Genomic DNA, 16011 nt, shown 5'->3' on the forward strand with positions numbered 1-16011 from the left:
ATATCCTGTGAAAAGCTGTTTTGGATACCCGGAGAAGAAAGGTTGCTATTTCAGAATGGCCATGGGTTGAGGCCAAGTGAACATTTCCCCTCTCTTTAACTCACCGTCTCCAAACAGCTGCAGAATAGCAAGGTCCACCTGGCGCTTCCACCCGGAATCTTTCTGGATAGCAATGCCATAGCCAGTGGATGCAAAGACCTTGCCGCTGCCAATGGTCACCAGCTTGCAGCCTTCATCTCTTCCGGCCATGTAGTTGAGCACTGCTGCATCGTAGATGAAAGCATCAAGCTTCCTGCACAGAAAAGAAAGGAACCAACAAATACCAAGGAGGAAATTACACAACAGAACTACCTATTGGGCCATTAGTATGAGTGGTGCAGTTCCAGAAGCTACGTGGAGGCCTGGTTCCCAGTTAGGCTCATATTGGCCTATTGTCAGAGCCTAAAGCCTGTGTCCCAGGCTGTTGCTCTTGATGGGACTTCAGGTTCAAAAGAGTCATTTATTTCTCCCCTCCCACTAGGAATGATAAGAATATAAGTTGGGCCCGAGGCCAACTCATAATCTGTGTCTGAAAAGGAGAAGGAGTAAAAAGCAATCAATAAAAATAATAACAGAAATAATGAAAAGTAAGCACCACAATGATAACAAATAGCATGGGTAAGATTTATATAACGTTTTTCATTTCTCAGTTCATTACAGTCCAGAGTGGGGGAAAGTGTAGGTTGACATGCTTCAGGAGATGCATGGCTATTTTGGTGGTCAGAAAGGTTTCACTATTGTCTTGTCTTGTAAGACTTTGCTTTGAGGGGCCCTAGTGGTGAATGACAGCCCAAGCTTGTGGGGAAGCGAATGGGAAACCTTGCAGGAGAAGATGACATACACAATCAGCAAGATCATTCAAATTCCTAAACCTATAGGCACATGGTGTGAGACATGGAGCTTTGCGAAGACGGGTTACATAGAGAAAAGATCCTGGCTAAGAGCAGGAAGGCATGCAGATTGTTTCAAACCAACATGTCCATACATTAAAGGCAGAGGAAGCGCTCGGATGAAGCCATGCAAGTGACAGGCCCAAAACGAAGCAGAACATGCAGCCCCCGGCCCAGCCAGCCCTGGCCAAACATTTATAAGTTGGAGATCTTTGTGCTTCTTTAAGAAAAAAAAAAAAAGCAAGTCCTTTCTGACATGAAAAGTCACAGGACATTTTATAAAATGCATCTTATTAAAAAATATTGATTGGTGGCTTGCCAAACATCTGGTGTAACTGGGAGCTATGGGTGTCCCACAGTTTGAACTACCCAGAGTTCCCCTACCCTGGCTTCAGACCTCATCTTCTGAAGTCTCTTGTGACTTTGTTTAAAGCAGCAAGATTGCATCTCACAGTATTTTAAGCATCCACACATCTAGGTGGTGCTTGAAGATTTTGTGGTAGAAGGGTGACCGAACAAGGTCCACGGGCTGGTAGTCATCACAGAATGAAGAGAAACAGTGGTGTGACCCATTAGCCTCCAAATCTCAACATTTCCAATGCCCAGTGTGGATGGCTTTCAAACAAAAGGACAAGTGTGCCCGGTGAGCTCCGTGACAGTCCATCTATAGTTTGTGGAGCAGCGGAGGCACAGAGACGGGCAATGAGGAAGGATAACCAAGGCTGGGATTGGAGCTCAGTCAACACACTCTTAACTGTTGTCATCTAAAACCTTTTGCATGCTTCTTCTTTTATTTCTCCCTTGTCCGTGGATCCCAGAATAGGCTTTTCCATCCCATGTGCAACATACATGAGCTCTCTCCTTGATTCTTCCTTCTACACGTCCATGGGTTTCATTTCTACTCCGTGGCCACATTCATGCAAGCAGAAAACAATTTGCAGGATGGTAACACAGAAGCAAGTAACAGAATAAGCACTTTTGTACAATGGTTGGGATGGCACTGTCAAATTTAACTTGGCAGCAGTGTTTGATTTAATGATTATGGTACCAGTTCAATCTGTGTCTAATGGATGGGAGAAACATATCACTCTGAGCTCGGAGGCCATTCTTACCCCGTTTTCAGGGAGAGCAATGCATCATCTACACCCCTTTGGTTGAACTTTCCCATGTAGGCATGCATTTCTGCATAGTTATTGCGGATATTCCTCTCTGTGCTGCCATTGGGCACAGTCCCAAAGCGGAAAGGGGGTGAAAAGTCATTAGGTCTCTGGAACTGGAGAGAGAAAGACAGAAAGAGAGAGACAGACAGACAGACAGAGACAGGGAAAGGAAGAAATGCTTTAGAAAAATGTGAAGAGACATTAAGTCAGCATTAGTGAGTTTATAATGGGAAGGAACCAGCTCTAATTCACCAAACACATCAGTCCTCATGCAGGAGCAGTAATTGCCTTCTGGAAGTAGACTTCAATTCAACTCAATTTAAGACGTATTGTTAAGAGATTTCTACTCGCCCAACCCCGAGTTTAATCCATAACCCTGTGTGTTTTTTCTTTGCACACAGCACAATACCAGCGGTGATGGGCCTGAAAGTGGTGTGATCCAGTTTGACCATGGTAGATTAGCCAGCTTTATTTCCAAAAATTGTCTAAAATCTCCTCCTAGGCCTCTTAATACACTGTCATTGTACAATTAAGGTCACACAGCATTATATTCATGAAGATAGTGTTTGAATATCAAGTACATTTTGCTAAGAGATTTTGTTCTTGACCTTCAAAGCACTCAAAATTCCACTGATCTGATTCCGGCTACTGAATAACTTGCAAACCCCATGTCATTTTAACCATGTTCCCCTCGTACTTAAATTCTGAGAGCCGGGCGGTGGTGGCGCACGCCTGTAATCCCAGCACTCGGGAGGCAGAGGCAGGCGGATCTCTGTGAGTTTGAGGCCAGCCTGGTCTACCAAGGGAGTTCCAGGACAGGCTCCAAAGCTACAGAGAAACCCTGTCTCGAAAAACCAAAAAAAAAAAAAAAAATTCTGAGAGTGTATCTCCAGCACCTAGCACCAGAACTGAAATTTCTTGGATTCTATCCCCATGACATCAGTTTTATTACCCTGCAGTGAGTTAGGTCTTAATGTTGCTTCCAGAGCATATAATTTGACCATTTGTATTTTCACAGCTTCGCCGAATCCATCTCTTTCACAGAAACTCACCTTTCTCTTTGGGGCAATTCATGCCCTTCATTTCAAAATATAGCTCACAGCAACTGCTCTGGGAAACCTCCTGTGAATTCCCCCTTCTATCAAATTGACCTCAAAGTGATCCATCAGTACTTTTATTCTGGTTTTGAGGGCTACGGCTCATCCCATAAATTCGGCGCCTCCCGAAATGCACCAGCTGAGTACTGAGAACTAGTCTTTGATCTTGAGGTTGAAACAGACATGAAGACCAGCTTTGCCACTTACTATTTCATGACTCTGATCATTAACAGAAAATGTGCCACATGTCTTCCTCCAAAAGAAAGAGTGGGCGGTGCCCAGCTTTTAAGACTGTGACGGACTTCACACAATGCGAGAGACATGCTTGGCAGTACCCGCTACACAATAGGGTGGCGTGACACAAACAGATTGCCCTGTAGGCAGGTCTGTAAGGTATTTTCTTGGCTAGTAATTAATGCGGGAGGGCCTAGTTCGCTGTGGGCGGTGCCACCCTTGCACAGGGGTCCTGGGTTTTTATAAAGAAAACAAACAAACATGGAAAAGCAATGGAGAAGAAGCCAGTAAGTAGCACTCCTCCCTGGTTTGTCCTCCAGTTCCTGCCTCCAGGAGTTTCTGCCTTGGTTTCCCTCATTGATGGACCATGTTGGGACATATAAGCCGAAGAATTCCCTACTTGCCCACATGGTCCTTGGTCAGAGTCTTTACCATAGCAATGGAAAGCAAGCTAAGACCATAGGTGCTCAGTAATGGCTCCTATGTTGTTTTAAACTCATGTACATTTTAATTTTGTTTGCTGATAAGCAGCAGGTTGTTTAATATTCTTGCCCTGTGAATATAGCTAAGATGACACAGAATATGGGCATAAAACTGTGCCTTGGATTACTCAGGACAGTGAAGAAGTTTAAGTCCCTCTTGGTTTCAATACTGTACCGTTATCGTGGAGCTGTGTTTGAAAACCTAGCCCATCAACCTGGGGGACCACTGAGCTTTTAAAACACCCCAGGCTCAGTGGCCATTCTTGTAATGTGAGGGCTTCAAGGGCTATAGATTATCATTGCGCAAGGTGCCATCGCAGCAACGGAGTTGTTGTGTTGGTCACAGGTAAGAGTAGAGTCAAAGAGCCACACTGTGGTCATGGGGTGTGTAGGGACCTCAAAAGACCAGACTTCCCAACTGGAAAAGTTGCCTTTTGTGATCAGCATGATTTATATCATTAATATCCTCTGTTTTTTTAAAAAAGGTTACAATTTTTAAGCAAATAAAGATAGAAGAAGAATCAGAGGACTTTAGAGTTGAGTTGTCCACTCAAAGCTTAAATCTCTCGTTGGACAAATGATGAAACAGGGCTCAGGGAGGGTAATTTTCTCAATAGCACCCAGTGGCAGCGGTGGCCACTATCATCAGTGTTTCTCTGGCCTAATTAAGAGTGACCCTTCACTGTGCCCGGCAGACAGTGAACTTACAGTAAACAAGGTTATGCTTTAATAAAAGAGACAGATACCAGAACACTTCACACATTACTGTCAAATAGAACTCCCCATAAGTTTGAAGAAAGCCCTTCCCCAAACTCAAAGCTAGCATGGGAGGTAGCAGCCAGTGTAGTCAAATAAACTCCCTCATCTGTAAATCTGCATTTGGCTGGGACAATGACAATAGATACAAACGTTGACTAAGACATTGCTCCATATCAGTTTCCGAAGTACTGTTGATATTGGAACTACATCCAATTCAGATCTAAGATAAATTATTATCATCTAAGTATTTTTTAAAACAAGGTATGCAAGGTACATGGGATAATTTTTGATTAACTAACTGGAATTCTGTGCCCAATGTTCCTACTTCCTGATGGAGTCACAAGCCAAGATGTTTCTAACTTTGTACCATGCTCTTTATGTTTGAAATGATCTTTTAAGTTCTCTATGCTGTTTTACAATCACATCCATCGCTAAATCAAACATAAAAAAATATAGACCTAGAACAGCAGACGCCATTTTCAAGGAGAAGGGCATCACTGGAGGATGTGAAGACACGCTGAAGAGCTCCAGGCCATTACAGCACTGGTGCAAAGAAGCTGAAGGGGAAGGTGGGCAGAATGGAGTGGCTGCCCACAGACATGCGCAAACACAGGCGAAGGCCATTCAATGGAGATAAGCTAGCCTTCAACAAATGCTCTGAAGATAATTAGATGTTCCTGTACCGAACAAACCTTATCCCTCACCTCCCAAGATCAATAGCAATTACCTCGGAGTTGTAAAAATTTCAGGAGGAACTATATGAGACCATTTTTGTAGCCTAGAATTAGACGAAGCCTATACGTCATGTGTACAACCCACCAGCAGAGGGAATAAAGATAAATTAAAGTTCCTCAAGATTCAGAACTTCTCCTTAAAAGATGCAGTTATGACCATGAAAAGGCAAGCCACCAACTGGGATGAAGTATCTGGAAATGAATTGAAGCTATTTAAAAAACAAATTAGATAATAATGGAACAAGACTTGGACCGTTTAAGGCATCTTCGTGAGCACATAACCCGACAAACAAACCTAGACTGCAATGGGAAGGATGGAAGGGACCATCCTCAGAACAGAGTTTAGCTTGAGGCAGTTGGGATTGAATTAAGTCCTGGTTCATGCCTGTTACAGGAACATGAACATGGGCAAGTTCTTCAGTCTTGCTACGTTCCATTTATTTCTGAAAATATTATTTTATTAGATAATAAATAGGAAGGTACTTAATACTGCATGAAACTCGAAACTGTTAGCTGCTTCTGGGGCAGCAAAGTTCCAGTACCTAAAACTGCCCTGTGTGAGGCAGTGTTCCCTCAGACTCAAGTCTTAGTCTCTAATCTGCCCCTAAAACTAGGTCAGTCCAGGGGCCAACAGGGAGGACATGGGCTCAGAATTAGCCAGAGCGGATGTACCCATAAGCTTGCCTTCTCCTTTGAAAGTTCTTGTTTAGCTTGAGAGTGAGCTTAAATCAAACACCTCTTCAGGACTGTCATTGGGCCCTGAACCTAACTAAAATTCACATTCGCAGGGAACAATATGCTTAAGGAGACCCATGGAGACGACACAAAGGAAAACTCCCAGATGCCTCGATATTTCGATAAATGCCCTTGTGATAAAACACACCCCAAGGTGCAAGGCCTTACTGTTTAACCTCCACGAGAGTTGATGGTCTTTGGGGTATGGTGGAAGAAATAAAAAGTATACCATGAAGAATCTAAATTAGAACAGGTAGGACCTTGACAAATAACTTAAAAAATTATGACTCCAATAACAATTTAATTTAAAAACTGTCTGATTTTAAACTAGTGAATTAAAACAAACCAGCATTCCTTACAATCACCATTGGTCACTGTAACACTTCCTTCAGTTCAGTCTCTCTAGGCTCCACCCAGACTGGGGTTGCTGAGACACAGATCCAGCTAGTGAGATGGTAATAAAGAAGAGGAGGCTCCATAGGGATTGGGCCCATTTCACAGAAGAAGACACCAAAGTCCCGAAGAGTCAAGAATATAGCTCAAAGCTGTGTGAAAGAGAAGGACAGGCTGAGATTTTCCATGGCCAGCCGGGATGCAGCCAAGAGTTATTTTGCCCTGGCGTCCTGGGAAGTGAGCTCATATGCTCTTAGGTGGGGTCACCTGGGAAAGGCTATCCTTCCTTTCCTGGTGTCAGGGTTACTTGTTCCCACCCTCTCTGCTGGATCCAAGGCTTGCTCCTGGCAATCACTGTAGGCTCATAGCACATGCGGTAACACCAAAGCAGGATGTTAAGAGATATAATCTCACTTGCTCTTCCTGGAAAGCGTGCATCAGAATCGGCACCCTGAAGCCTTTCACATTCACATCTCAGCCTCCATTAAAATGACCGTAAAGTGAATTTGCCTTGCTTGTCAGTCACACAGGGACTGAGGGTGAGAAGGTCCTCACTCTTACCCCAAATGGGTCCCTGGGGCTGTTTGGCTGCCACCACCTCAGGAAAGAGTCTGTTACAGAGCTTGAGGCAATGAAAAAAAAAAAAAGAAACAAGGGAAGGGGTACTGTCTAGTCCCGTTTGTTTTCTTACAGTCAAATAAATATGCACGTTGATTTTCCTAAGTGCGGGGCTTTCTCTTTTTATCCGTTAATAATATCCACACTCATTTAACACCTATGTATATACTGGAAATTACCACCTCAACTTCTATTATGATAATTAGAATACATCAGTTCATTTGGCAAATATTTATCAAGCACCTATTACTGGAGAGGACTGTATTAAGTTATAAAGAAAAGATAAAGGAATCAGGCCCTATTTCCAGGAGCTGACCTCCCTGGAGAGTCAGAAATGTAAGTGTTCATCCAGTGTTTATTTGTTCTGCCATTCGCTTCTCCTGGCACGCATTCTTTCATTTATATTGTAATCAGGAAGTGTTTATTCTGCATAGACAGGGTTCTAGGTGCAGAGGATGCGGCACTGCCAAATGAGATCAAGAAGCTCACGTCTAAGAGAAGTGGTGAGTAATATTTATACAAGCATACATAGGTACAGACATGCATGCATGTATAAAGACTCACATATACATGCATGTATGTGTTTTAAATATGTGGTAGGCAAAAGTTAGCCACACAGATTTTGCCAGTCACATCATATCCCTATGCTTCCTCTTCCTGATTCAAGGCTGTAGTGATTGAAGGGAAGTGACCCCCAAAGGGATTGGCCAACATATCAGAGATCCCAATAAAGCCATTTTGGACCCTCAAGCCCAGCCATTTTCAGCTTAGCCTCCAGGTGAAGATCAGGTGACTTTACCCTTGCCACATAAAATAGAAGACACACACAGCCAAGTTTTACCCAGATATCTGATCCCCAAGACACTGCAATACAATAAAGCATTTCCTGCTTTGAGCTTTTCAGCACCGGGGTAGCTTCCCAGCAAGGAGTTCCTGGTTTCAGACGGTGAAAATAAAGCGTTCCACGACAAGAGAAACCCGGTAATGATACAGAATGACTTTGATTGCCTGTCATCAAAAGGCCTCTCTGAGAAAGCAGCATTTGAGCTGAGACCTGAATAAGAAGAACTGGGTATCCAAAGAACATGTGGGGCATACAAGAGGCCCAGGAACTGGCCAATTAAAAGGCCCAGCCTGGTGACTCAGGGCAATGCACAAAGTGACAGGAGCCCTGGGGAAGCTGGGCCTTGTGGGAGCACATCGCAAACGGCAAGTCAGGGGGTGACACAGAAGAGCTGTCCACTTGGACAGAAAAAGAAAAGCAGTGTCTAGACAGTCACAGTATAGACATACCAGCCACACCCACTCGGTGCCGAGAGAGCGAGAAAACCCAGGCACACTAACTGACCAGCAGTATCCTCTCCTTTGCTCGAGCCTTATAGATAAGGCTGAAGGCCGATATGAGGAAGGGGGATGCATTGCCTAACAGCTCCCAAAGGACCTGACATCTATACAGTAGAGTTTAGAGGTCTCACTCTAAGACCCTGGCTCTCAACCTATGGGTAGCAACCCCTTGGGGGTTAAACAACCCTTTCACAGGTTTGTCTAAGACAACCAGAAAACACAGATTTATACATTACAATTCATAACAGTACCGAAATTACAGTTCTGAAATAGCAATACAAATAATTTTATGGTTGGGGTCATCACAGCATGAGGAACTGTATTAAAGGGTCGCAGCTTTAGGAAGGTTGAGAACTGCTGTATTGAGGTGTGATAAACAGGGGGGCCTCTACCTGAGGACATGTCCAGCTCTGTGCTGTGGTTCCCGGACTTTGTGGAGTGTACCCTGTGCGCCAAGTGTGAGTGAGTATTCAGCTAGTTCTCCAGAGTGGGCCGTATAGCAGTAGAGGGTCTGGCACGCGATAAGCAAACGGATGTGCCCTTAGTGTTAACATGGCTACTGCTGTCATTATCATCACGACCGTTGTCGTGGTGTCCTGGGAGGACTCTGTCAGAAAGACAAAACCAGGCTTGGTGTGAGAAAGAGTCCTCTAGAGCCAGCACATTACACCAGGCTGGGAGGACCGAACTGAGAGGCAGGAGCTGGAAAAGATCTGAGCTCTGAGCTTTGATGGGAACTGTGGCAGGGCAGGGGTGTGTGTGTGTGTGTGTGTGTGTGTGTGTGTGTAAACAATGTGAGGCTTTAGGCATGTTTTGCTGTGGCTTGAATGAGAACCCCATAGGTTCCTGCATTTAAATACTTAATCCTGTTATTTCAGGGAGGTTTAGAAGCCTGGCCTGCCTGAAGCATGCCATGGAGGGTAGGCTTCAGAGGTAAAATCCACCTGCCAGTCCAATTCCTTCTTTCTCCGCCTTGGGCTTGTGTTTCAAGTGTGAGCTCTCAGCATCCTGCTCCAACTACCATGCCGCCTGCTTCTTCTGCCTTGCATTATGCGCTCTAACTCTTTGGAACCATAACCAAAGTAAATCCGTCTATAAGTTGCCTTGATCAGCCATTTTATCTCAGCAACAGAAAGGGTCACAATGTTATTCTACCCTTCATAACCATGAAGCACGGTGCATGCTGCACACTGAACACAGGAGACCACAGATCTACCGTGACCATAAAAATTCCGAATGAGAACAGCCGTCACCAGGTCAGGATTCCTGGAAGGCTTCCTGCAGGGGGCGGACTGAAGCTGCAGAAAGGGTAGTGGAGTTTGGAGTGGTAGAGGGCAGGGGTGCTGTTTGCACACTCCCCTCTAACCCGATTAGCATCCTGAAGTGAGAGTGGAGCCATTTGTGAAGTGTTTAGGGTCACTGGAAAGTGAAGTACTGGAGACGACACTCCAAATCTCCTCAATGCAGGTGGTCTCTGTGGTCCAGGCTGCTGTTTGGACCCATGGACCTCTAGCTCAGTGGCCTGTCACCAGTCACCTGTCCTCTGGAAGTTAACAGAGAATTAACCACAGTTAGCTCTGGTGAGTAACATCACACAGGGAGAGCGGCTCTACTGAAATAAAGGGGCTGAGAAAGTATCTTTAATGTAAAGACCAACCCGGAAAATGGCTCTTCTCCTTCTGCCTGTCCCATCAGCATGTGCAGATCAGTGCAAACCAGAGCTATGACCTTGCAGAGCTGCAGACTGGACACTCTGCACAAGGCTATCCTGCTTGCCATGAGGGACCTGGGGGCTTTGTGTCTTCAGAGCGTGACAATCCCGCAGTATAAATAATTCATCCCATTACTTCTGGTTCTACATTTGAATAACAAAGAGAATCAATGCCCAAATGCCACTCAGCCCTTCTAGGTCCTCAGGAGAAAAGATGGTGGCTTCTGACTGCAGTCTGCGTGCTGATGGAAATTCTACAGAGACCCTCTTTACCTATCCTGAGCTTTCCTCTTCTCTTACCCCTCCTGTTATGGACACTGCCTTCCACCCACACAGTGCTTTCAAACTATTGACTCTGCGTGTCATTATCATCATTGATGTCTTAGTTAGTGTTTCTTCTATTGCTGCACTGAGACACCATGACCAAAAAACCAGTTGGGGAGGAAAGGGTTTATTTGGCTTACACTTACACATCAGTGTTCATCACTGAAGGATCAACCTTTACACACTTGCCATGATTGACTGACTGTTGGCTTGCGGAAGACACCAGAGCAGCAGGCTATCATGAGCAAAGGTATCAATGCCCACGAGTACAGTGTGCACCCTGAAGGTGGGAGGAAAGCTTGTATATGTAAACATGGCATACGAATTTGGTGCCCGGATGGAAGCCACATCATGAGTGCATTGACAGACAGGCCAAGGGAAGACACAGAATTTGGGTGAATTAGGACTCAACATAAGTGTATAGCTGGGATAAGAGAGGGGCTATATAAGAAATGTCTACTAGAAAATGGCCAAGAACTTGGACTATGGTTTCATAACAGGAAGACAAAGGAAATGCACATCAGAATGAAACCTTATGTTGAGAGCCAGGGAGGGAAGGGAGTCTGAACCCACCTGTTCTCCTTGTTCTTCCTCTAATGCCTAGTTGCCCTGGGAGACCACCTAGAAGTTGCCAGAACCCCCTAGGTTGTTTTGCTCAAGCATCCTCTTCTCTGCCCAAGAATGCCCTGGGTAACTAAGACAGTCTCCCGCAATTGTGCCAGCCAGACTCCTAGGCCTACCCCGATGTGCCGAGGGAAAACTGTGACTGCCCTGCTAACGACTTCCTCTGCTTTACTGGATTTTTCTCTCCACGAGATGAGACCTGCTAATACTACACATCACTTTCTTTTCAGTTTCCGTTTTTTCTGCCCTCCTTCCCTTCTCCCGGTGATTTTTCCTGTTGCACTCACTGTAATTCCAGGCTCTAGAACAGTCCCTGACCCTAAATAAACTCTCCATATGCATGATCTAATAAGGAAATGAATTGAATCCTGTGTATTAGTCCTCACACGCCATTTAAAATGCTTACTGGTTAATGCAGACTCACGCAACATGGCCAAGTGGGATGTTGCTCAGATGTAGTGCTGGACTGTCGTCCCCAGGGACAAGGAGTTAATTTGTCCTGATGTCAGCTGAGGACATCTTTCCTGGCACCATCTTCATTTTTCCTCAAAAACTGTATCAGAGCTGAGATCCCATAAGAGCTTGTCAAATCTAGGACTTGACAATGTATATAGATATTTCTTTGGCATCGGAAATGCCACAGAGTTGGGGATGATTCTGATAACACGGGGATGAAGTGAGCCAGAGGCGTGAGGATGGAGAGTTCGTGTTTTACCCTTCAGCAGTCCCTGTCACAGCTCGTCACCGCTGAGCTCCTCCAACCCACTTTCAGGCAAGACTGCTGGAAAGTAGTCTGCTGAATCCCACAACACTCCAGCTTCCAGATGGCCTGGGGGAGATCAGGGATTTTTTTTTTCCAGATTTTGTTTGAAGCTATGAGTACCAGCAAAGACCAATGGCCTTAAGGAAGGTTTTGGGTGGCAGATGTAGATAAAGTCACTACTATCTGAGGTTCTAAAGTTGTTGCTCCAGGAGTCCCAGCGTATTGGATCCATTGGAGGAGGTTACTAGAGGTCCTACATATACATGGAGCTCCTCACTGGAGTCATCTGTAGATGAACCAAGAGCTTCTGGAAGCACTGATGTCTTCTGAGTCAGGAAGTGGGGGTGGAGGTTGGACTCTGCCAGGTAAGGTCTCTGGCCAGTGGTGATGGGGGGAGGGCAGGTCAGGGGACAAGTGCGTATCTGTTGTCCTGGGGACCCATCTGATCAATAGGTTTCCCACTGACAAATGGGAAGGAAAGCATTTGCCTCCCCATCACATCATGACCCATCCATAGCCCAGCGGGACTTCTTCCTTTGGTCAATAAAGTCGGCTCTACATAGAGACACCAGAGCTGAGAGAATGCCAGAGCCACAATGTGGCCTAATGATGCCACCAAGCACAGTGAATGTCCAGGGCTCCCAATGGGCCTCAAAGGCCAGGGCTCTGAATGAAAACCCTTTGGTAAAGAAACTGGCTTAACTTTGTCACACTCTTTCCCTGGACTTATTCTGCACTGAGTTTATTTCCAAGACTACCCGCTATTTTTCCCAGTACACGTGTGAACTGGGTAATGGAGCTGGAGAAATGGAGATTGAGTCACTTCTGTATGGCCCAGAGGAGAAAAGAAAAGCCAGGGATATCATACCTGTCGGAGATCAAAAAGCTTTTTCACCTCGGCGTATGTCTTGGGTGCTAGGCTGCTCAAGACATGAAGGAAAGTCGATGATAAAGACAGCAGAATCCTCAGGCCTTGAGGATTCACTAAAGTTCTTGTGTCTAAGTCACCCATGAGGGACCTCCAATTATAATGCATGAGAAGATTCCGCTGCAGAGTGTCATCAGCCAGGTTGTTAGAGGAATGGAATTCAACATCCCCAAGTGACAAAGGATTGAAAGTCATTCTACACTGTTAACTCATGATTAATATTCTGCTTTAATATCATTTATTCAAATGCATTCAGTGAACACCTGTCATGTTATCAGAATCCATAGATAGGGAAGTTATGCTGGAATTTGTATATAGAAGACCATGGACAATTTAAGAAATAATATTTGGTGTGTACTTCTGGAAAATCTAAGAAGCTACTACTATCTTTAATAACCCTTTGATATGAGCCTGCTTTTTTGTGGGTTGTCCCCCGTCCCCTCTTAAACAGGAAGTGTTAATGGTTCTTTTGAGTTGACTGACTTCTGCTGTTGGTGGTGCCCAGGAAAACAACAGGTGCTCTGCAAAGACTTGGCTGACTGGGAAGGGGGATCTTTCCATTCAGGGAATGAAGTTGGCTCGACACTGGCAGGCCAGAGGGACCTACTCTACTGGTCACGAATAGGAGTTAGGTGATAGTCAGGGCTCTGAAGAGGTCTGATATCCCCCAGATAAGTCCTGAAAGAGCACTGCAATTTAAAGTCTGACAAGCCAAAATACTAGCACAGGTGGAGACCCCATTTATTCACTTCTCTTCTTACATGTCTGCCCCATTTAGGTGGCTTGACGGGAGGAAAAGCTAAAAGGTGTGAAAATTCTATCTGGCACAGGAAAGGTCAAATATTTCTCATCTGCATTCCTTCCCTTTCTTTCCCTGTCGCCATTGCTATGAAAAAGCTTTCTCGTTCAAATAAAAACTGTACGGCTTTGTCTTCCATGATGAACACTATATGAGTTTAAGAACCTTCTTCTCGTTCATTCATTCACTCACTCATTCACTGAACCATTTATTCAGTCATCCAATAAGTTCTTGCAATCACTAAGGTTTCAGTGGAGAACACAGAGAAGTATGGAGACATCTTAACTATTAGTGTATCATGCTACATACCACGTGATTTCTATGATAGATTAAGAGAAACAGGGACAAATAAATTTAGTTTAGAATCTCTCCTAGATTTTAAATATACACCCCCAGAGAACTAGGAGATTGTACCTAGGACCTGGAGCTTGCCAGGTAAGCAATCACCACTGGGCTACGTCTCCAGTGTCTCTCAAATTGAACACCATATGTGCACTTGGTGACCCGAGCTCTAGCTTCTGCATCCATGGAACCTTTTGCTGATGAGAATATGGCACCCTGAAGCGCCTCCCTTTCAACTCGAGCCCATAGCCTGGAGTGAGTTCGCAAGAAAATTCCCAGGTAACATCAGATAAACACATTAAAATATATTTATTTTTTTCTATATGACACTCAAATTCTGCATCATTCCGGGCTTAGGGAAGATACTTTATTTGGAGGAAGCACACGGGTGGAAGAGATCAGATTGCTGGTAGGGCAGATCAGTCTGAATGGCAGGATTATCTAGATGAGTCCATCTCTCACCTGTAATCTAAAGATTTTAATGAGAGGAAAATGTCCTTATTAATGAGGACATTTCTTTATCCTCATTAACGAAGGTTTTATTTTCTTATCGAACTCCATGATACAACGATCCTATTAAGAGATCAGTGGCGAGATTCCTTTAATGAATCCAAGCATTGTGCATCCTGCTTCTCTGTCAATGGACTGCAGAGAAGCTGGACTTGATTGTAAACTTGCAAGTCAGAAGCTAATTAGTAGAGTAGGAGACATTGCCAAGATAGGCTGTGAAGAGAGATGCTCTTCTGGCTGGAGACATAGCTCAATGGTGAGTGCTGGACTCCGACCCCAGAACTCCAAAAACAAAGGATTCTTGTGAGATAAGAGACATGTGTCACCAGGCAAGAAGGATGGTTAGCGAAAGGGTAGCCATAAGCAATTGAGTTGGGTCTGTGTGGGAACTCCAAACACATGGGGAAGCATGTAATATCTCAGAGGATGGATGGAAAGTGCTCCCCAAGTCCGAATGACTGCTGACAGTGACATCACATTGGACTGGAGTGCTAGGCAAGAGCTCTGTCATCAAGCTGTATCCCCAGACAGAAAAACACCCGCTTCACAACCTCATCTAACATATTTCCCCATTCTACTAACTGGCCTCTGGTTTTCAGTTTCATAAATAATCGTAAAGCAGACTGTCTTCTCTGCCATCCGTTGACAAAAAAACATGATACTTGCAAAAGATAACTACATTCGCTTTTCTTACTGCTATGAACCAATAGCCCACAAAATCTACTTAAAGAGGAAAGGATTTGCTTTGGCTCGTGGCTTAAGAAGGGATACCGTCATCATGGTGCAGAAGGCAGGGAGTCAGCAGCATGAGATGGAGGAGTGGAAAACAGGAAGTGGAGCCCAGACTACTAAACCTCAAACCCTACCCTCAATAAGCCATTTTCTTCAGGAAGACCCCACTTCTAAAGATTACAAAACCTTCCAAAACAGTGCCTCCTGCTGGTGACCCAGGGTTAAACACGTGAACTTTTTCTTGGGGAAGGGGAGAAAGTTTTACTTTCCAAATTACAACACCCATGAAAACAGGTCAGGATGAGGAGGGAAAATATTAAAAGGATGAAGTTCAGTAGAAAGCATGCGAAAGAGTTCTCACCAGATAACCACAGCGAGAGGGAACAGGAACTGTGTTTGCCAAGAGCCGAGTCAAGAAAGATAGGAGGACCCTACGGACCGCAAGTGGCATTTGAAAAGTTGGATTGCTGCTTTTTGTTTGTGTTTGTTCGTTTTGTCTGCCTGCCTGTCTGCTTGTTTTTCCAGACAGGGTTTCTCTGTGTAGGCCTGGCTGTCCTGGAACTAGCTATGTAGACCACGTCAAATTCATAGAGATCTACCTGTCTCTGCCTACCGCCAGCCAAAAGGCTGCATTTTGATGGAAAGTTAAAAACTATATATATCTATATAGGATATATCTATATCCTAGATATTATCTATATCCTAGACATTATCTATATCCTAGGTAACATCTATATCCTAGGTATATTCTAGATATCATCCATATCCTAGATATCATCTATATCCTAGGTAT

General features: G+C 44.6%; 1 protein-coding gene across 2 annotated transcripts in view; it reads right to left on the reverse strand.

The window, feature by feature from the left end:
- The window catches only part of Grin2b (glutamate ionotropic receptor NMDA type subunit 2B), a 478504-nt gene that overhangs the window by 21115 nt on the left and 441378 nt on the right, over nucleotides 1-16011 (reverse strand). For both annotated transcript variants that reach the window (XM_026787956.1, XM_005364513.2), the window contains exons 12-13: nucleotides 2042-2202; nucleotides 105-292 (exon numbers count right to left, since the gene is read on the reverse strand). In XM_026787956.1, the coding sequence (XP_026643757.1) occupies nucleotides 105-292; nucleotides 2042-2202 (349 nt within the window). The remainder of the gene's footprint in view (nucleotides 1-104; nucleotides 293-2041; nucleotides 2203-16011) is intronic.

Source organism: Microtus ochrogaster (assembly GCF_000317375.1).
Source record: "Microtus ochrogaster isolate Prairie Vole_2 chromosome 14 unlocalized genomic scaffold, MicOch1.0 chr14_random_2, whole genome shotgun sequence".
NCBI lineage: Eukaryota > Metazoa > Chordata > Mammalia > Rodentia > Cricetidae > Microtus > Microtus ochrogaster.